This window comes from Nothoprocta perdicaria, unplaced genomic scaffold (genome assembly GCF_003342845.1).
Source record: "Nothoprocta perdicaria isolate Ctin4 unplaced genomic scaffold, notPer1 scaffold_284, whole genome shotgun sequence".
NCBI lineage: Eukaryota > Metazoa > Chordata > Aves > Tinamiformes > Tinamidae > Nothoprocta > Nothoprocta perdicaria.
Genome location: NW_020455515.1, coordinates 718,032 through 739,030, shown reverse-complemented (window position 1 = coordinate 739,030; position 20,999 = coordinate 718,032). Strand labels below are relative to the sequence as shown.

Genomic DNA, 20,999 nt, shown 5'->3' with positions numbered 1-20,999 from the left:
GCAAGTAATATTGTCTTATGTTTGAAATAGTCTTGGGATCTGTACTAATCGCACAAAATCCTGTAAATTGCAATAATGTGCCCCATAATCTTCACTAGGCTTCCCCTTTTGCCCAAGATAAAAAGATAAAAATAGTCTAGCTTCCTCCTTGTGCCGAGAGTTAAAATGGTTTAAATCTGACAGTACTCCTAGACTGAACTAGATATGACCCGTTCGTCTGAAGCTACAACTTTTACTTAATTTAAAATGCTTAATGCGGGGTGATTAAGAATTGCTGAAAACTTGAATTCTTACTTCCCTTGTGTTTTTCTTCTCAAACAATCTCAACAAAGGAGTGTTTTTGGAGAGCAGAGTACAGTCTTTTGTTTCTGGAGAAAATTGATGGCGGCAAATGAAAGAATAAAGAAGGCTCTCTATTCATGTCCCCAGGTCTTTGTTTCAGTGCTCATTGTTTCACTTTATAAGAGTTGTTTAGTACATATAGATGGCTGGAAAGCCTGAAAGATTCCCAGGAGCATCGGTGAAGACTTGTTAAAATCCTGTTATCTCCTCAGCTTGCCCACCCAGGATTTTTTTTTTTTTTTGTTTTTGTTTTGCTGTTGTTGTTTCTAGGATATTATGAAAGGATATTTTTTTCTTCTATTACATTTGCTTTGAGGTCACCTTTCATACAGTAGTTTAAACAGGTCATATTACTATTTGTTCAAATCATGTAGGCCTTGTAAAACCTATGACTTGAATACCAATGGTGGGGAAAACAAGTAATTAGATTCATTAGGTTTTGGATTTACCACCCTTTTATCTTAAAACACCAAAGCCTCATCATGTTAATTAATTGAGTGTTGAGGCTTGGCTACATATCTGAGTTTTAGCTTTGCACGCAGCACAGTCTCCTAATAATCTAAACTGTTGCCTTCTTCCATTACGTGTTTACTTTCTCTTTAAGGTTCCAATCAAAAACTTTTAAAATATATCGTTAGTTGTACACAGGTGAGCAGTGTGGTGCTTAAGTTGCAGTGAAAGCTACTCCACAATTTAAGTTAATTGGACACTTGATAATTAGAAGTTCTCTTACTAGGTGCTTACCCAGATAGCATAGTAAGTTTGAAGTAGACAGTAAACTTACTAAAATTAAATCTGAAGTATGCTGATGAATTTGTAGATATATTTTCTTCACACTTGAATCACTCATTTAGGATCAGGTTGGCTTAAATGCAGCTGAATGTGTAATAAGCCCCTCCATGCATGTATGATAAAATTATTATTATAGGTGTTGGCGTTATTATAGGTGTTGGCTGAGCTTGGCCTTCTGTTTCAGTGGGATGAGTGGTCTTCAGCCTCTGGCCCTGGTTGAGGGAGGAAGCACAGGAAATCCAATCCTGGTTGAGAAGCAACTGTTCCATGACCRCTGTAATGCCCTTATTTCTGAGATTTTTGCCCCACTCTGAGGACAACAGAGTGAAAGCATATATTTTTTTCATTGCTGCAGTTATACTTTTCATCTTCAACGTAAATTCAGCTTTACGGGCAGCTCCCAGTGGAAAAGCTCCTGCTGTTGTTGGGCCTCCAGCTGGCGATGGCTGCCATGTATCAAGGCGTTCTGCCTTCTCAGATCTGCCACCGTGGTGGCGTGGATAAGCACTCCCCAGCCTGGCTCGACCAGAAAGGAGCTCAGTTCATACAAGAGATACAGTTGAAAGAGTTAAAGCTAAATCTGAGCCATTTTGAGCGGGCTATGGAAGGTGGCAGCTATGGATCTTTGTGTGCCTGATAAATTTCGGTAGAAAAATGTTGATGAACCTGCAGGGAGGATGTGGATTATGGGCAACAATTTACGAAGCTCRCCTGAGCCCTGCAGCTGATCTGAGTGCAGGTGTAATGTTGCAGTGCTGAACCTCCAGGCCTAGTGATCCTTGGCTTTTCAAATAGGTGACAGAACCACAGCTGGTGATGGAGAAGGTTCCTTCTCTGCTATGTAGACATTGCATAGGGAAGGAGCTTGTGTTCATTAAGCATTCTGTGAAAACTAGTTAATGGGTGTAACACTGTCCTGTCCTCTTCATCCATCCTTTTTACTTTTGTTTTTTAAACTTTTCCCTGTAGAGCTTATTCTGGTACGTGTATGCAGGCATGCTTTGAGTAGGCCTACTTGATGATAGCCCATCTTGGGAAAGTAAAAAGGAAAATCTAGTTTAAGAATCTTGATCAGATTTAGTATGGTGGAGCCTCAGAGTTGCTCAGTCTGTCAAAGACTGGCGTCTGGGTACACACATGGACAGGCCTTAGTGGGTAGGTRCTTGTGAAGTTATGGGAGGGCTCTTAAGATTTCTGCTTACCTGTCTCAGCTGAGGCCGATGATCTCTGTCTGGTACCGTGTGAAAGGGGTTTTGCCACCTGTGGGCATTTAACCACATGTAAACTGGCCTGTCGTCTCATGCAGCACTAAAATGAGGCAAAAACAATCCACTGAAAAGAAATTGTAGCCCTTTGGTGCAGGAAATTGGACTTGGTTTGTATTAACAAAGCAACAAATTGTCTTTGAAACTGGCTTAGATATCGAAAGGCTTTTGAATAATAATGGAACAGCGCAGAACAAAAAAAAATTCCAAATCCTATATTTTTTTTTTAATGAAAGACATCTATGAAACTCTAAAAACTGTGTGTGATTTGAGAAAAGCTTTCCTTAACAAGTGAGAGAACAAACAGTTTCAGTAGTCTTGTGCCTCGTTGTGCAAATTTAATAATGAGCTTCTGTCTTTTCAGCGTTCCTTTGAAATAGATGGAGTTGCATTGGAAACATTTGACTTTACTTGGTATCTATTTGAATGCTAATGCAAATATGTTATTTTTCTTACATTATTGTAAATGTAGCATTTTATCTTAAATTTGCTTGTACTGGTGCAACCGCACGTAGAAGCACGCAAAGTAAAGCATTTTAAATCAGTGGATAAATTCTTCCCTCTCAGATACGTCTAGCAGTGAAAAAGTTGCCAATTGGTTTTGTGCTACGTTTCTTTCCAGAGGAAGGAATGTTTTTGTTCCCTCTATGATTCCACTTCAGTTTCAATGACTATTTTAGTTGAAATGTTCAGTTGTTAAAAGAACCAAGATTGTGTATTATTTAGATCTTACCAGACAAATGGGATTTGTTTCTTCCATTCCAGTTATCAAAAAGATTAACCCTTTGCCCTCAGAGTTCTAATTGGAGTAATTTAGAAACAAAGAAGCTGTTTGTACAAGATAGCAGCAAAATCGGGTATATAGTATCTGGAATGTTTCTTTGGTGACTAAGGGTTGCAAATATTACATAATTTCTCATCTTGCATTTCAGGCACCAATAAAAGCAACTTGTGAAGACATGTCATGCAAGACTGGATTTCCTGAAGATGTTCACAGTGCTGTTGTATCAAGGAGTGTGCATGGAGGACAACCTCTTCTCAATGGTATTCTTCTAAGATGTTCTGATTATCTTCATTTYCTGTGTCCTTAAGCATAAATCATGYGATTCTTGACTTAGAGATGATGCCCTCTTTTTGGGGGATGAGAAAAGGTCAGCTCTTCTACAATTGTTTTTGATCAGTGATGAGGACTTGGGGAAAAACCTGTTGCCATTAATTAAAAGTCACCTGCGTTTAAAGCAATTCAAAAATTTAAGTCTTGCAGGCCTCCCTGTGTTAGTGCACTAATTCTCATTCTCAGTGGAATATTCACACTGATGTGTGTTTTTTATCATCGTCTTGACAGTGCATATGTTCCCAGTCTATATTTAGAGCCCGTATATCAGAAGGTAGAGTAGATTTTCCTTCCACTTTGCATCTTTTATGGAGGTACTGCAGTTATACTGAGCCTTCATGCTCAGATTAATGATGTGGAGGGTGTTCTTATAGTAGTTCTTTGGCCCTCTAAGGAAACTGGAAGGACAGATTATTATAAGATGATAAGAGCCATAGTTCTGTCTCTGCACATACATAATTTGTTGCCCACGTGCAAGCTTTTGGCCTTACATGTATAGTTCAGTATATGGCTGTATATTCTTATATGCTTATATTCCTGTATAAGAGTAAGTGGATTCTTATATGCCTGCCTTGGTGATGGAGAGGAAAGACCCAAAATTGTACACACCGACAGGCGATGATATGGAGTGAAAACTATATTGTAGACAACAACATACATTGCTTTTTTTATTTATTTTTCCGACAATCTGAAAAGAGACATCAGTGTAAAATGAGACACGGGACAAGGAGGAAGCACAAGAGAGTGGCTGCCTKTGAGCCCTGAGTCACGGGCCGCTGCGCTGAGGCCTGTGAGGAGTCCTGCCGAGGGAGACGGAGTGATTCCAGCGCTGTCTCCTGGACGGTGTGCCTCTCCTTCACCACGGCACGTCTCTGTGTCTGTGTGGCAGGGTGCCCAGAACGAGGCCCACCAAGTCCCAGGCTGGCAGCTGGCTGTGCCGGTGCCGAGCCCTCGCGCCCCCGTGAAGCGGGAAGGCCTCTCCACAGGCCCAAGGGTCAGCCGGGCTGGGAGTTGGGTTCACSGCTCTTCCTGTCCGTCCTTCTCCCTCGCCAGAGGTAGAGGTGTTGTCTGAGGCACTTATCTCCAATCRTGGATCTTTCCAGGCAGCTCTCTGGTGTAAAAGCTAGTGGAACTTTTGAATGTAACTGGAAAAATGTGTGTTAATTCGTCTGATTTAAAAGCTCCTAACATCAGTGGATTTTTTCCCTCTCCACCCCAGCTATCTAATTCGTAAATTGTGGGACTGACTAAGAACATTAGTTTTAGACAGTTTCAAATGCATCTTAAATAAGGACTAATTTAATTTAATTCCTTGCTTGTCTCATATAAATACAGTTACACAGATCAAGACATTTAAATGAGAAAAACATTTTAATGAGCCTGCAAAACAAATGAAATAAAAGCTGTAGTCTTGATTTTTACATGCTGTATGTAGCAGTATTTTGCCTTAATTATGTTTTACAGACCTGTTTTGTGCTTTTTAGAAGTCTAATGGAAACTTGCATGCAGGATGAATTGATTAGCTTTAGTGTATTTAAATATGAGCTATGAGAGCTTTTCCTTTTTAACTTCAAGGAAGTATATTTTGCCCGCCACAGACGTTGCTTTAATACATGAATTTATAAGCTATTCTTTATTAAAGCAAATGCTTTGCCAATTGAGAAAATAATAGAGAGTAAAGAATTTTCTTCACTTTCCCACAAAGTGGGAGTTAATATGCGATTCAGCTGTAAACTCCTTCAGTAGTCGTAAGCACTGAACGCTGCCCTGGTAGGTGATGTACAAACTCRGAGAATTGCGCAGAAACAACAGCAAAGATCTCGAAATCCAAGACAAGTGCTTTCCAAAACTGCTCTCTTGAAAGGGCTGTGTATTTCCTGCTGGCTAAGTGTACTGCCTTGGGGTAATGATGAGAAGGAGATCTCACAGATAGAGTCCTCCTCTGCAGCCTCAAGGTTATCTTGGTGGGATGGAGGCCCCTTCTGCAGCTTCCCTCTTTTTTTTTCTCTTCCCAGCAGCTAGGAACTACACAGGAACTGCCCACTCATTCTGTGTTGGCATTGCTCACACATCTGGTGGGAATGACTGGCCAGCCTTAACTAACTGTTCTTGAACTAATAACAGAGAGAGGGAAGACTGACTTCCTTATTCATTACTCATCATAGTCACACAGTCCCTTCTGTTGCTTTTTAAAACTTAAAGCTAATGAAGCAATACTCCTGATTTGCCCTTGAATGGTATTGGAAGGCATTACACTTTACAGAAGTAGGAACTAGAAAAACTGTCCAAAGCACAAAGTATGTATTGCATCATATGAGATAATATGGAGTAGCTGAAAAAAATGACCTGGGGGAGTTTGTTTTCTATCATCATTTCTTCAGCTGAATTACTGCAATGGTTAATTCTCTTGAAAATTTTGACATGCTTAAAAGCATGTAATTTGCTGGTTACACATAAGCATACAGTCCATCATTGCATAGCTTTGACTTAAATTTAATTATACTGTCATTTTCAAATACTATTGTTGTCATAAGCCTATTTTCTGGTTATTAAACTAGATTCAGATGACACTACAAGTTAAGTATCGTTGTGTGACATTTGCTTCTTAAGGGAAGCTACGAGCCTGATTCTGATCTCGCTTCCCTCATTCTCTAACTGCGTGCTTATGCTAGTAGGAATGCTAGTAGAAGGGAAGCTTAGACTGCAGGTTTTCTTTCTGATTTAAAGTGAAAGCTTTAATTTCAACGAAATAAATTCGTCCATTGATACTGCAGTCCAGAAACTTTTATCTCAGCYAGCTGCAAAGTAATCTGAAACTGTCTCGATGATTTGCTTACATGCTACTCTTTAAAATACTGAGAAGATGCCCAGATGTTTAATAGTAGTCATGTTCATTTGCCCTTATCTTGCACAGTGGAGGACAAGCCTCTTCACTACAACTTAAGTAAAACTAGACTTAATATCCAATTATCAATCTGGTCCTTTCAGATGTTGCAGTAATGCAGAGATCCCTTTTTTTTAAAGTATTACTATAAGAAGCAGTTGCCTTAGAGTGTGGGGCTGGGTTACATTCATATACGTCAGGATGCTGTATCTCCTGGAGAGAGCACTTTTCTGTTGTGCTTCTTCATGTGGTGGTGGTTTGCAGGGGAGAGTTCAGCTTGTCCATGATGCATCTAACAAAAAAAATTTGAGAGTGAGAAAAGTCTCTGATAATTCTCTTATAGAAAAAGTCTCTTATACATTCATTCCTATGGTTGTTGTGTTGGTCTCTACTGSTTTCTCTCTCATGAGGGCATAAGAAGCCACTATTGGTGTTCAGTTGGTGTCCAGGTACTCATTTGCCATGATACATGGAACAGTCAGTGAAGCAAAATACTAAGAAAATGGAAACGAAAAGCAAACATTTACTAAGAGGAGAGAAGGGAAGAGGAGGAAAGAAGATAACTGCCTTTCGTTGAAGGATGGGGAACTGATGGAACAGGGGTCTCTTTTCAGGGGTATTGTGTGTTGGAAAGGCTCAGCAGAAAAAGTTGGAAATTACTCCTTCAATGGGTCATGACTGAGCTGTTTACGAGAGAGTCTAAACTATAGGAAGTAAGTTACTGCTTTCCTCTGGCATACTGGCTCTCTGTGGCTGGTGCTCCCGTGTTCCACTGTTGCAGTCTTCACTGGTCACGGTCAGTTGAAATTTATGACAGTTCTGACTTAGACCTATTGTATATTATTTACATGTGTTCTGTGACTGGACTATATTGAATTTTTAAGTCAGAATTCTGAATGTGTTTAAAATGTTTTAGATGTTGTTCCACTTGGTAAACAGTCATTTTAGAGTAATTAGGGTGTTTTTCATGAAGGCATTAAGTTAGTTAAGTACCAGCATATTCATTTCCGTAAAGAAAGAAAAGTGCAGACATGCATCTCTGAAAAACAACATACACATAAAAATGTGTAATRTTGAAAGAAGGAAGGGTCAGTTAAAGAGGGAGATATTTAATGCCCTTGATTGTAATGGTTTATTACAATTTTGTAATTTATCCAGGAAAATATATGTGGCCATTTGACATGTATGTCTAACTCGTTTAGCTAATCTTTGCTCTATCTCCTGCAAATATTAACAGGTATAAATACCACACTTCTATTAAAATCATTCCCTTAGATAAGATTACCTGCACAACTATTTGCGGAATGGTATCTTAAACTTTAATGTTTTTAATCTAAGTGTTTTAGTGGTTTGGTATCTTTGAAAGATTTGTCCTATTGCCATTAATGTGACAGAATTGGTAGCTAGCGGAGTATTTTCCCAACCCCAGTTATTTGTATTTACCTTTTGCTCGCTGTTGGTGYGTGTTTTAGTTTCCCCTCTGCACTTGGAGTCTCCCTATAGGTGGAGGGGACACCTATAGRGAGGCGTAGGTCTGCAGTGATGTGCACGAGCAGAATTTTGCAGGGTCTGATTTGGAGGCCTCCTCATGTGAAGTAAGAAGCTCTGCTGATGTCTTATGGTTGTTTTGTTTGGTGATGGGACCAGCGTGGGCATGAAGAGAGGGAAAGAGGGCAAGCTGTTGGCTCTGWGCTCTGCACCTGTTGCTTACAACAGTTTAGGAAAAAGAATTCCTGAGGCCATCTGCTTTGTGATGGCTTCACAAAGTGTTTCTTCGCTGGTGGGAGTTGTTGCAGAGTCCTTAATTTGGAGCATTGCAAAATGCTGGAAGCGTGTGGAAGGCTGGACAAGAGAGAAGGCAACCTTGCAACAAGGGAGGGTTGGAAGAGTTTGAGGACAAAGAGCCCCTCTTACAGCCTGCCCCGGAGTTGCATGGGGCTGAGGACTGCAGTTCACCCTCCTTAATTAGTCAGTTTTGTGTAGGGTCTTGTTTATTCTCCCTTGATAGTGAAGCTGTCTAGAAGCTTTAGCTTAAACCTAAACACTTTACATTTTAGGTGCACAAAAGCTGGGGAAGATCAGTCCCAAAATCAATGGCTAAAATCACCTGATAATTAACACACCTCAGTGGGGGTTACGTGGGCATGGTCCATCCTTGATGAAGCTGCTAAGCTGGTTTTGCTGCCTGTTGTCATTGAATCCATAGAAATGCCCATTGTCAACTAAGAATGAAATTCCATCTGTAAAGATCATCATGCTTAAAACTTGAGATAGCAGTGTTTTTAGCAGTTTTGTGTATATATATATAAATTATATAATTTTAGGGCATGTTTTCCTGCTATAACCATCTTTTGTACATCTGTATTCTTACTATAGTAGCGTGCACTGGCTTCTTTGATATTTCCGTGCACATTAATGGTAGAGCTGGGGGAAGTGTTTTAAGCAGAATCATATTTTCTAAGGGGGGAACAAATACTTCCCCACAAAAATTTGTTCTTTCCATGGAGGAAAAAAAAAGGCAAAATGGTAACTGCTTTGTTTGAAGTCTCATTGCCTTAAGGAAAAAGACAAGTTGACAAGTTCCTTCCAGGCAGACAGCCAAAGAATCTCGAATGGATGGAGTCCCTTTATGAGCTGCTGGCAGCCTGAAAAAAATTGTTTCGATTCTTCCCAAATGCGTGGGTTCTTTTTTTTTCTTTCTTTCTTTTTCTTTTTCCTTCCTCTGAAGGTCTCTTCCTGAAAACCTTCCCCCTGCTACCCTCCAAAAAACACCATTCCAGCTTGACTTTTAAGCCTTGGTGGGAGTGAGAACTTTTTTTCGGAAACACATCTTGAGAATATGTTTATATTTTCTCACCAGTATTTTCTGCTGTTCTACTGTTCATCCCTTTCTCTAAGCTGCAGTATCCTAATTTCTTCTGTGCCAGTATTGAATTTACTAATCGGTATTGTTAGATCTTGTTTGCTTAATTACACTAGTTCAGTTCCTGTTTTATGGTTTCTGGTGTCAATTCTTGTACTTTCAACTTATTCTTAGCTATTTTTTGAAAAATAGAGCTTTTTTTAACTGAAGCTAGGGGTTGTTTTTTTCTTAAGACCTTTTTTTCCCCCATATTAGGTATATTTTATGAAATATTCTATGTTTAACTAAAACATCTGTTCACCTAATTGAACAGTTGGGCAAAAATTTAAATTGTGACTTCTTTATGTAAGCTTATGCATCTGATTTACATAGTATACCAATATTATTATTTTATATGAAGCTATTTTTTATTGTTGGTAGTTTCTTAAGGCAAACTTAAATAGAAGATATATAGTGAGAAAAACAGAGAAAATAATTGCTAATAATGAAGTTCAGTCATGGTTTGGATGTTTGCAAACTACAAATGTATCTTGTTACAGAAATGAAATTCCATTTTCCCTTAGGAAACGCTACAGCTGTTATGTAATATTTGAATTGGTTTGCATATCCAGTGGCAAAGAATTACTTGCATTCTAGATAATTAACTATTCTTAAAGGAACCTGTAAACTTGTCCTAAACTTCTTTTTTTTTCTTTYTTCTTTTTTTTGTGAAATATCTGAATTAAGAGTTGGAAATATGTTTTGTATTTGAAAAACTCTAAATGCAGTATGTCCACATTTTCTGTAGGAGAAACTTGACTCATTTGCAAAAGAATATCTGCAAAAGAAATCCCACTCTGTTTCCAGTGTCTTATCATCTTATAAATATATTTTTGATACAGAGAAGAATCCACTTATGTTGAAATCATGAATCCTGAATGGTTACAGGGTTGTGGGCTGTGTAAATTACTGTCTTAGTGAATTAGTTTCTCTCTGGTATTGTGATGCATGAAGATGGGGGTAAGGACTAATTGATGCAATGCTTTCCTTTTTCTCATGTTTACCTAATTACTTATGTGGATCTCACATGGAAGATCCTTTCAGCACAGAAGAATAAGAATGACAAGAACTGAATTGTCATCTGTCCCCCATAATAAACTCTGGACATGGCTCAAGAAGAGATGCCTCTGAAGTTGAGTCTAGTATAATATCAATTCTGACACTACTTAATGCACACTTAGGTCTGTTTTAATGCCATCTGGCCTTGATTTCCAAGTGTCTTTATTTCCCTTGAAATCGTTCTCCAAGGCTGGCCTTCTAGGAGAAGGTGAGAAGAATGGTCATTACGTAGCCATGCAGAATCCCTCCAGAACAAACAAAAGTGTCTTTAAATATGGAAAATTTGTTCATGTAATGGAAGAAAAATTCCTCTTTATTACCCTGCAGCAGCATGCTGAATGTGCATGTGCTCATATCACTGTAAGCATGGAGCAAAAAGGCAGGTGAGACAGGCCATGTTCACATACTGAGAACACAACGTTTTCACAGCATGTGAATACAGTTGTGTAATTTAAGTGCGTGTAAAAATGCCAGCCTTCAGTAAAACTGAGAGGCTATTCTAGGGATGCATCTTTYTCTCCTTGAGTCATACATACATACGTATATACGTATTTATATGTATACTGTGTGTCCATATATATAAATATATATGTAATTGATGATGTGGTTGTAGAATAGTGTGAGCTAGGCCAGCACGTTGATCTGACACAAAACTCTTCCTGTTTTTGTGGTGGGCTTGTTCCCTCTTGGATGCAGTTGCTGTGTTGACTCACCTTGTGGCTGGTGGCCAGCTCTGCCTTGAAGGAAGCAGTGGTGAACCTTAAGGATGGTTTTCGGACTTGAAAGACGTGTTCACTTCAAAGAGAGGTCACCAAAAGCAGCTGTGTTTGTTACCGCTGCTGTAGTCTGTAGTTTTCTGCCCCTGGAACTGAGGCAAGCACAAGATTCGTAAGGCAGCTTTCCCATGGAAAGGAGCTTCCCATTGTCCCGTGTTGCCAGGACCTCTGGTAGGCAGCGTCTTCCAGGGTGCCAAGAGCTCCATAATCTTCATAGTGCCTTTGGTGGCCAGCGTGGACATTGAGTGCGGCCCCTTTTCTTTGTGATGATGATGAAACTGGAACAAGCCGTAGATTTCCCATGGAGATGTCCTTCTGTGTCTGAAAAATCATCAGCCAGCGTAAATCTGACAAAAGTCGCAGTGACACTTCTTGCATATTTTCTTGAGTCTTTCCTGCGCTCGTGTTTCTTCTTCAGATTCGCGCTGCTTGGCACTGACACGCTTGGGCGCGGGAGGGAGCGGAGGAAGGGACCTGCTGTGGAGAAGGAGATAACTTGGTGAGGGAAAGGTCTGTTAAGGGTAATGAGAGAAAAGGAGGTCATAGCTGAATGAGACTCCGCTGTGTTGGATTCTCTGTTAGTGGATGCATTTGTGTTTTTTTTCCCCCCCTTTCCCCTGCAGTGTAACTGAGAGCTTTCTTCCTGCCGGTTTTAATTTATTCCCGGCTCGGGCAGCTGAGGATCAGCTCCGTGTGCATCCCTCTTTGCGCGCTGCACCCGAGCTCCGTTCCGGCGCGGCGCCGAGCCGAGGCCGTGGCTCTTAGCCGGGCTGCAGATGCTGGTAACCAATCCCATTAAATCACGAGGCCGCCGGCAGATAATCTCGGAGAACCAGGGCACCCAGTTCTGCCCACGGCTGCGGTCGCCCGCCCCGGCCTGCGCAGAGCCTCGAGCTCCGGGCAGGGCAGCAGCAGGGCAAAACAGAGCAGGTTTCTCTCCGATTCAGAGCTGCCTACAGGTCAAGAGGTTCAAAAATTGACCATTTTTAAAATTTACATATTTTACATAGCATTGAATTTTTGTCTGACTTGTGAGCAGTGACAGACAATATGACTTGTCTGGTTGCCTCCATAAGAGATCGTTCTTGCTTGTGCTGGTGCTGCCTTTCCAGAGCGTGGTGGTGGTGGTCCCTGCTGCCCCTGCTTGAGCAGTGGGGTTGGACTAGGTCATCTCTAGAGGGCCCTTCCAACCTCAGCCATTCTGTGATTCTGTGGTGGTTTCCAGGAGCTAATGGCACGTGCCTCTCAAGTTTCAGGATTACTGAAACCCTCCTGCGAGTTCCAGTTTAACATTCTTTTAAATACAAAAGTTATGAATTCCTGAAAGCATAATTTGCAACATAAAAGCTATCAAAAGCRCAGTGCAATCTGTTAAAGTGTTTAAAAACTTGAATATCTGCAGCTTGAAATGTGAAATAAATGTACCCTAATTGTTTTGAATGAAGACGGTGTTTGAAGCCGGTCCTTAAAGGACTTGGCTGGATGGCASTGCAGCAGCTAATGGAGGAGAGTTGTTTTTCTGTAATGGGCTCAGCAATGTTCTCCAATTAGCTTGCAAATTGATATTCAAATTCAAGTAAACTGGCAATCAAATACAAGCAAAACAACCATGTAAATAGACGGCTGGTCTCTGCATTTAGCGTACCTGTATTAAAGCAGCGTGTGTGTGYGGAGGGGCAACTCTTGGTTGTTCTTCATCAAGGAGGCTTCCTGGTTGCATTAGGTCATCTCTGTGGTTCAGGCAGCGGAAGAAAGGAGAACATTTTCTATTACAAATGAGTGGCATTTGAGCATTAGTAGTAGCTAATAAATGCCAAGCATATATGAGGGTTTTTCCGGCCATGTTAGAAATTTTATCAACTAGTTGCGCACAGAGAATTTCATGCATAGCTGAAATAAGTAGAAATTAAGTTGATTTTTTTTTTTTTTCCTGGACTTAGGTCATGTTTATGTACGTTAAAATAAAAAGTATCTTTTTGTAGCACAGCACAGCACTGGCTTTTATATATTAATTCTTAAGTATCATGCCAGAAACCTGATGCATTAAATTTTGGTGGTCCTGTTCAGAGGTTTTGTGTTGCATAGAGCACACTCTTAAATTTAAAGTTTAAGCTTTAATTAAGATAAATATATGACTGACTATTATAAAGTAACTTGCAAATATATTTTTGTATGAAAGAAAGGCCAAGGCTGATGCTTAAGAACTGTTGTGGGGAAGGGTAAATAAGACTACACATTTAAAATTTGTTTTTCAATGTTTAAAAACCTTTTTTCTCCAATATATACTTTTTTTTTGTCATYGACATGCTGATAGCTTGCTAACTGCTTTCTGCAAGTATGTAATTTGTTTGGATAGATATGACTATATCAATGAGTCAACTATCCCTTTTTCTCCACATACTTTTTTCATTTGCTGACCATAGTGTGTGTTTGTTCAGTTGTTCTTATGCTAAATTCTTAAAAGCATATTTCTATAAACCCAATTCTTACGCTTTAGGTCCAGTTATTTTTTTCTATGTAGTATTAGTTTTTGGTGCTCTAAGTCTGAGATTTTCAAGATTTTTTTTTATAACTAGTTCTCTGTAAAGCACTTAGCACTTTCTTTTTTTTAATCATAGAAATAGTAACGTCAGTGAATCTTTGGCTTTCTAATTGAGTATCTGCTTCTTTGTTCAAATATCTGCCATTTTCCTTTATAATGCTTTAGTGCATGTTTGTGCTTTTATAGAAATTGATTAATTCRCTTCTCAGGGGACAACTAATGGGGAGATTATGTCCCTTCCAGGTCGCAAATTCACATTCAGTCCATCAGCTGTTTCCAGTAGTCTCTAACAGATAGCTTCTTGGTAGGTTATACAAAGAGAGCTTTGGTTAGCTGGTTTCTTTTGAAGGTATTTATGCAATGCAAAGGTACTCATTACGTAAGAGGAGAATTACTGCTGAATTTAATGGGAACTGGCAGAGCGCGTTTGTGTAGGGAGCACKCACGTGTGTGAAGGTAGCGGGAGAAGGTCAGCGCTGCACTGCTGTTTTCAAAGTGCCTGGGACAGAAAAGTTACGAAATGGAGTGAAATACTGAGCTGTCGGGCTGCATAGATGCAGAGTTGAGCCCTTTGTGCCTACCTGTAATTGCTTCATCATTCCCAATTAATATCAGAGTACATACCRTGTTGAAAATAGGTTTTGATGCTTGTCACTCTATCTCTGCTTTCAAACCACAGTAAGTCTTCTTTTTTCTTCTTGCTTTTTTCATTTTTTTCTTTTTCCTATTTTTTTAAATTTTGTGATATTTTTTGTATGTCAAACTCCAAGTTTTTTTTGTGCAGTTTATTTATAAAAATGAACCATCGTCTCCCTAGAAAAGGTAGTTTTCTCTTTATGAARTTTAAAAACTATAAATGATGGTTATATCAAAATCAAAGGAATTGTAACAAAAGCCACTGTAATGTAGAGATGCTGAGCAACAGAAGACAAAAACAAAGCCCCACAGTCACCCTCGGACATGAAAATAAAACAAAAGACTTGGTCAGCCTTTGGGTTCTCCATTTAAATGCAGTTTAGACTGTAGCACAAGTCCAGGTGGGGCCGCTGTCTTAAGGACTCAGTTTTGCAGCAGAGAACAGTGGTTTGTCCTGCGGTCCCGCAGGGTCCACGCGGCTGCCCTGGCCTGCCGGGGTCGGCAGCAGTGCAGGGCTGGAGCCCTCCTGTAGGCAACGGCAGGCTGAGAACCTCTGCTCTTAATATCCCAATTGATCTTCAAGTAAAAGCATAGTTATTGACTTGTGATGGCGTGGATTGCACCGAGTGGCGCGCTCCTCCTAAATAAGAACAAAAACACACGGAGCTGCTGCTTAATTATGGATGCCCCTTTTATAGCTGGGATATCAATAACAGACTGGATAAGTGATCTCAGTGTTTTAAGTAGCTTATTACTGCATGTTTGGTAACCCAGCAAAAACTTCGAAAAAGCCAGGTTTTAGTATAATTGTATATTACTTTATATACATACATTTTATATATACAGTTATAGTTGTATATACTATTGTATAATTACAGTTATAGGGGAGGAAGACGGGGTGAACTGCCCTCCTGCTCAGGAATCCGCAGCCGCCTCGGGGTTCAGCGGGAGCCCCTCGATACCTCCCAAACCCTTTTGTTCAGTAAGGTTAATACATCGTAAGGAAGCCTGTGCTCCAGTTCCCAGCCAAGGACACTGTCGGGGGTAGGAAMGTGTCTGTTTTTGTGGAAGGAAGCAAAATGAAAATCATGTTTCAAGGCTTTTTTTCCTATTACGTAGGGATCAACTTCCCCTCCCCTTCCTCCCTTCAAATTCTGGAAATCCCAGAATAGGAACTTCTAAGTTATCTGTGAATGGAATGCTACATCTCTTTTATGCTGACTTTTTTTCAAACCGCCATGACATAAATTGATAATGTGCTGAATGTTTAAAAACAAAGAAATCTTGTGGATCAAAATGGATGGTTTTTAATTTGGAAAAAATGTGAGCCAAATAGATGAGCAGAATCTGCTGAAAGTTTTATAAAGTTCATTAATTTATTTTACTTTAATTCTAGTACCTTCTTACAAGTGTTTCTTGGAAAGCATGTGGACATAAATGGTGTGATAGTTGTTACCCAGCCCTTAATAATGGCAGTCATTAACCACAYGTATTTATGAAATGGAGAGTGGTCCAGGCTCTGTATAATGTTGAAATGTCAGTAAAGGTCAAACGTGGTTTGTTTGCCTGGAGATCTTCTTTTTTATTTGCTGGTACATTTCTCAAGTCTCTCTTTGTGTTATAACTTTAATCAGAATGTTGCTGTCTTTCATTTTAAGATTTCTACTGGCATGTGCTGATCTGCGGCAGGATAAGATGAATCTGCCATGCAACAATACGGGGGGGGAAAGCAAATGCTTGTGGGATAAAATGAAAACTGTGCTGATATTTTATATCGTATTCTTCGTGTTAATTTTGTTAATTTGAACAACACTATAGAGTAGAATTTTTCTACTAACAAAATGGGAATGTTATACTATACATTTTTTTATAAACAGATGGAGATGCAAGGGGACAGTCAGTCAAGTGGTTTGGGGCTGCCTCAAAACGCACGAGTGCAGAGTTCTGATACAGTGACCAGTGGTCCAGAGTCGTTCATGCCCAGTGTCTTTACTAGTCTTCACAGCCCCTGCGCCTGCAGACGAGCCCAGCCTGTCTCACCGTTTGAGCTGCTGTTTCTGCAGCAGCTTTGGAGCAGATTTCCTGCAGTACAACGAGGGACAGCGCGGCTGCCCGTTCGGAGCRCACAGGCTGGTGCATGCACTGAGCTCCTTTTAGTGCAGCAGTTCCCAAAGAGCAAAGTGTATCTTGTTGGTGAGAGGCAAATGTTAAAACAGATGCAGAGTAGAATTAAGCCTTGCTGCTACCGGTCTAGCTTGGGCATTCTTCTTGCACCCAAAGTTTAATCTCTGTTTTGGTACAGTAAAAAGAAGCAGGACCAAAGGACTTCCCAGTGGGCTGGAAGAGAAGTGGGGGGAAAAAAGTGAGCGTATTAATGAGAGACTGAATGGCACTTATTTTCTGATGTGAGGCATGCTTCGGAAAAGAAGATAGCCYGGTGGAGCTTAGGCAGATGTATCTTCGTACAGCTAAGGCTCAAGTTTAGTATTTAAAGTGATTCTAGGGTTAATCACTGTTGAAAACGATAGTCACAAATTTTCTTTAGCCCTGTCCTGAGGTCCTCATGCTTCCTTTGCCCTGGATGTAGCGACTGTGCAGCTCCAGTGTGAACTGATTCTGCCGGTGGATCAATGGAGGCCCTTCCTGAAGTGAAGTGGGAGCGATATTCCAATGGATGGGGCAGATGGATCGTCCTGTCCTGTGTCTGTGCTGTGGCCAGCTCCGACGGGAGAGGCAAAYGGGATTGTGGCCTTTCAAGACCACCTCCTTCTGCAGCATTTTCCACTTAAACCACTTTAATGTACTACACAAATTGCATCCTAGCTAAGCCTGTAAATATCCCTCGTCCTCTGCTTGCATCTTCATCCTACATCTTTGGCTGAGAGTATTGCTTTGCTGTCATTTTAGGTGCAATAGATCTGCAAAACTGGAGTGGTTGAATTGAGCATCTAGTATGCAAACAAGATGACCTTTTCACTGTGATTACATTTTCTTATGAATGTATAAATCATGGTTATTTCACCATTAACTAGAACCCTTCTGTGAAATATGAGAACAATGTGCAGCATTTTAATCTTCCCCATGTTCATCCATTCTCTCCCCTCACAGTAATAAACCATTCAGTAGGAAAAACCTAAGCAAACGGAAGTCTGTTCAGACAATGAGAGTCATATGTCTTGCAAAGCACGGTGAAGTGAGCAAAGCTGACTGCCATAGCTTTAATGCACCTCTAGATGCACCTCATCTTGAGCTATTTTTTGAGTTATTGGGATCATATAAAATACAAGTCTACCTGGATTACTTTAGGGGCTTCTGCTCCCTAAACTCTTTATATAATAAGAGTTTGGAGGCTGTGTTATGCAGCAGTTGAAAATGCCACTGTGACCCAGTRGCTGTGCTGGCTCTCTGCTGGAGACCACCAGCCTGTGGTAGTGTTGGCCACACGGACCGTGTGCCTGTGCGTCACCTCTCCAGGTCACGCTTTATTTATCAGTAAAGATGTGTTAAGGCCAAGAGAAGGGGAACAAAACGGGGCAGCCGAAGCAGAGCCCACAGGTTTCCTTGTGTCAGATCACGTAAAGCAGCGTCACCAGCAGAGGGGCAGAGTGGGCAGCCTCAAAAAGTAGCATTGCAATGAGGGRAAAAAAAAAAAMAAAMAAAAAAGCCCAAAGTCTCTGCTTTTGGTCCCAGGGGCTTTTAAGGCTGTCTTCAGAAGTGGCCTTGCAGYGGTCTCCTGCAGTAAGTTTGGCATGAGATGCGGCATGATATAGAGCTAAGGTTGAAGTCTTGTTCCAGATGTTTTGATTGTGGCACTTGAGGTAGAAAAACGAGTGAATAAAGAAAATATGGAAAAATTCTTCCATATGTGTCCTGCGATTTGTTATCAGTATGGTACTGTTTGAGTTGAAAGGAACATTTAAGCTGAAGAAAATTGAAAACTACAGTTTGAAATAATCTACTGCAAACATCCAAAGATCTTTTTATAGCAAGATCTACTTCTCCTCTCAAATTAGTGGTCAGCATAAAAGTAGTTCATCAAAATTGGTGGATTTGCATAAGTATAAATGTACTATAAGAAGGGAAAATGGGATCCAGAGTTTCTGAGAATACTTATAATTCAAGACAAATCTGCTTAGTAGTTTAAAATCAATCACAGACTTGAGTAAGTTTCTCGTGTTTGGATTTTTTGCTTCACAATACCTCACCTGGAAATGAGTGACTTCTGTAAAATCTTCCGCGATTTATAGGCAGGCAAAATTATATCAGTGATTGCTTTTTTAACGCATAAAATGAAAAGCATGCTGCTTTTTTTCTGTTCAAGGATGATTACGAACAAGGATGTCTTTGGAAACTGGTAATTAGTGCACCTTTTTAGTATAGTTGTTGTAAAATAGTGCACAATTTTAAGTGGAACTAGTGGTCAGGAGTTCTATCGTTTGCTTTTCATGGCTTAAATGATTTCTTACTGTGAGTTTTCATTTAACTGAAAGCTATGTGTTTAATGAAAAGAATGTTGGTACTGATGTGCAGCTGCATAATCGAAACAGCTAAAGTAACACTAAGGTTTCATACTGGTTTCAACTTCTTTAACTTGTCCTTGACTTCTAATGAGCCTGTTCACTACAAGGTCTCTCAGTGCCCCTGTGCAGATCCCCATTCTGAAAGCAAAAGCTGACAACTGTGGCCTGAGGGAGCTTTTCAATGCGGTATACTGTGGCTTTACAAATAATTTTTAACAAAAAAACCCAAAACTTACAGTGRTGGAGCCAAAAATTGAAAAAAGTGATTTTTTTTGGACCTGTTTTCATTAAAAAATGCTTGTGCCTTTATGAGAACAGCAAGGAAGTAAATCTGCAGTACTTAGAAGTCTTCCAGAATGACTTCCTCATCTAAATTCAGTGCCTGCTTGCTTTGTGCCACTTGCAGTGGCCCAAAACATCAGAAGTAGGTTGTAATGATGGAAAAGTAGAGCAATCTGAAGGAGAACTGGAAAGCTGATAATGTTCAGAGTTTCTGAAACACAGTACAATGCAAGCTACTGAATTTGAGCGGTCAAAACGACAGAATATTAAAAGTTACATTAAYGAGAAAAAAAGGCAATTTAGAAATTTTGACATACCAGTATTTGTGCTTCTATTAAATAATGATTGATAAATAGTTCACGATGGATTGCAGTAATTCAGATGCGTGTTTTCCAGGAGGTGAAGAAACCAACTGCTACTTTGAAAACTGTGATCTGCTTTCCCGAACTCATTCTGTGCAAGCCTTTCTTCCTTGCACCTTCTAAGGAAGTGTTTCCTAATAAGATATTTAGCAAGAGAACTTCAATCTGTCATTTTTTTTTTTCTGTGATTCCTTTCACGGGATTGAAAAGTAGAGAAGCTTGTGGTTATGTTCCTGGAAAAGCTGCTTCCTCTACCAGAGGCACATGAGGTTCTTTCCAGTGYAGACAGGCTGGGCTGCCTCCTAGAGCTCCTTTGTAGCGGAGAACTGAAATGGTTGATCACAGTCTCACTGCTCCCCTTCTCTTGTACGAGTGAAGTTCTTGCTCTTGATGGAGCAGRACCTACTGCGAGTTGATCTAGTATACAAGGTATATTAAGCTATAGAGAACAGAGTTCTGCTTTTAGGCAATCCTTCCACTTCCCCAGAAGACATGGCTGCTGCTCTTCTTCAGAGCAAGTGCCTGGGTCCTTTCATGCATCAGAAGGAATTTCAAAGGAGTTTCACCTGCAGATTCGGAGCGCTAGTTACAGTGCTTGCTATGCTTGCTGCAGGCTCCGTTGGCTGAGGGATGGCAGCTGCCAGACTGAGCAATCCTCTTCCTTTGTTCCGCCTCCCCGCTCGCCAGGAGCTTTCTCCATCCTCCAGAAATGGAGGCCCAAGAACTGCCTCATTTTCGCCTGCTTTTCGCTATATCTTTTTCCCCCGCRCAGCCAGTTAAAACCCCTGTAGTAGGGAGGAATGCTGAAAAGCAAAGACCTGCAGCTTCAGAACCTCACCAAGCAAAAAGGTGACCGGTGGATTCTGCAGAASACATAAGCAGTGCTGGCATTTACTTGCAAATTATGTGATTGTCAAGATATATGCTGTTCCATAACTGTGTAACAAGAACAATAAAAGAAATAGTAGAAATATTCTTTTTTTTTATCACACAAATTCTCCACTTGTTATTAGTGCTATCTTTTTTTTTTCTATTTGGGTGTAAGCTTAAATTGCACACTATCTCAATTTCAGAGGTAGAGTTTGTTGTTTGGGAATACATTTAAAGCTATATAGCATTGAGACTGTCAAGTAAGTACAACTTTGTATAATTGAGAAGAGGAGGATTTCTAGAGCTAGATCTAGATACTATAATAGAGCTAGATTGATATAACCAATAGAATTATTGGTTAGTTTCAAAACTGTACAGGGTTGTTCTGAATGCCCAAACCGAACAGTTACTCCTTCAACTATCCTGTTAACGTTAGAAGATTTTGGAAGTTCCAGTAATGAATAATTGTGGTTGTGTACTGAATGCTTTAGTTTTTAAAAATAAATCTTGTGTTTTTGCGCAGTCTGTTATACAGCGTTTCAGTGTCTTATATTATTCTTCATAGAAGAGCTCAGTGTGTGGAAAACAGCATTTGAGGCCTAGATGAGTCTATRTTCCCAGGTGAGGCCTGAGGAAGAAGCGTGGGCAGCCCG

General features: G+C 40.2%; 1 protein-coding gene across 3 annotated transcripts in view; it reads left to right on the top strand.

Moving 5' to 3' along the window:
- The first annotated feature begins 2,463 nt into the window (after positions 1 to 2,463).
- Positions 2,464 to 20,999, top strand: part of CDH2 (cadherin 2) — a 106,668-nt gene continuing 88,132 nt past the window's right edge. Inside the window, exons 1-3 of one of the 3 annotated variants that reach the window (XM_026041429.1) lie at positions 2,633 to 2,690; positions 2,764 to 2,813; positions 3,332 to 3,443. In XM_026041429.1, coding sequence (XP_025897214.1) covers positions 3,359 to 3,443 — 85 coding nt within the window. In that variant the 5' untranslated portion in view covers positions 2,633 to 2,690; positions 2,764 to 2,813; positions 3,332 to 3,358. Of the gene's footprint in view, positions 2,510 to 2,632; positions 2,691 to 2,763; positions 2,814 to 3,331; positions 3,444 to 20,999 lie in introns of those variants that run through there. The other 2 variants (XM_026041428.1, XM_026041430.1) reach the window with 2 other exon arrangements.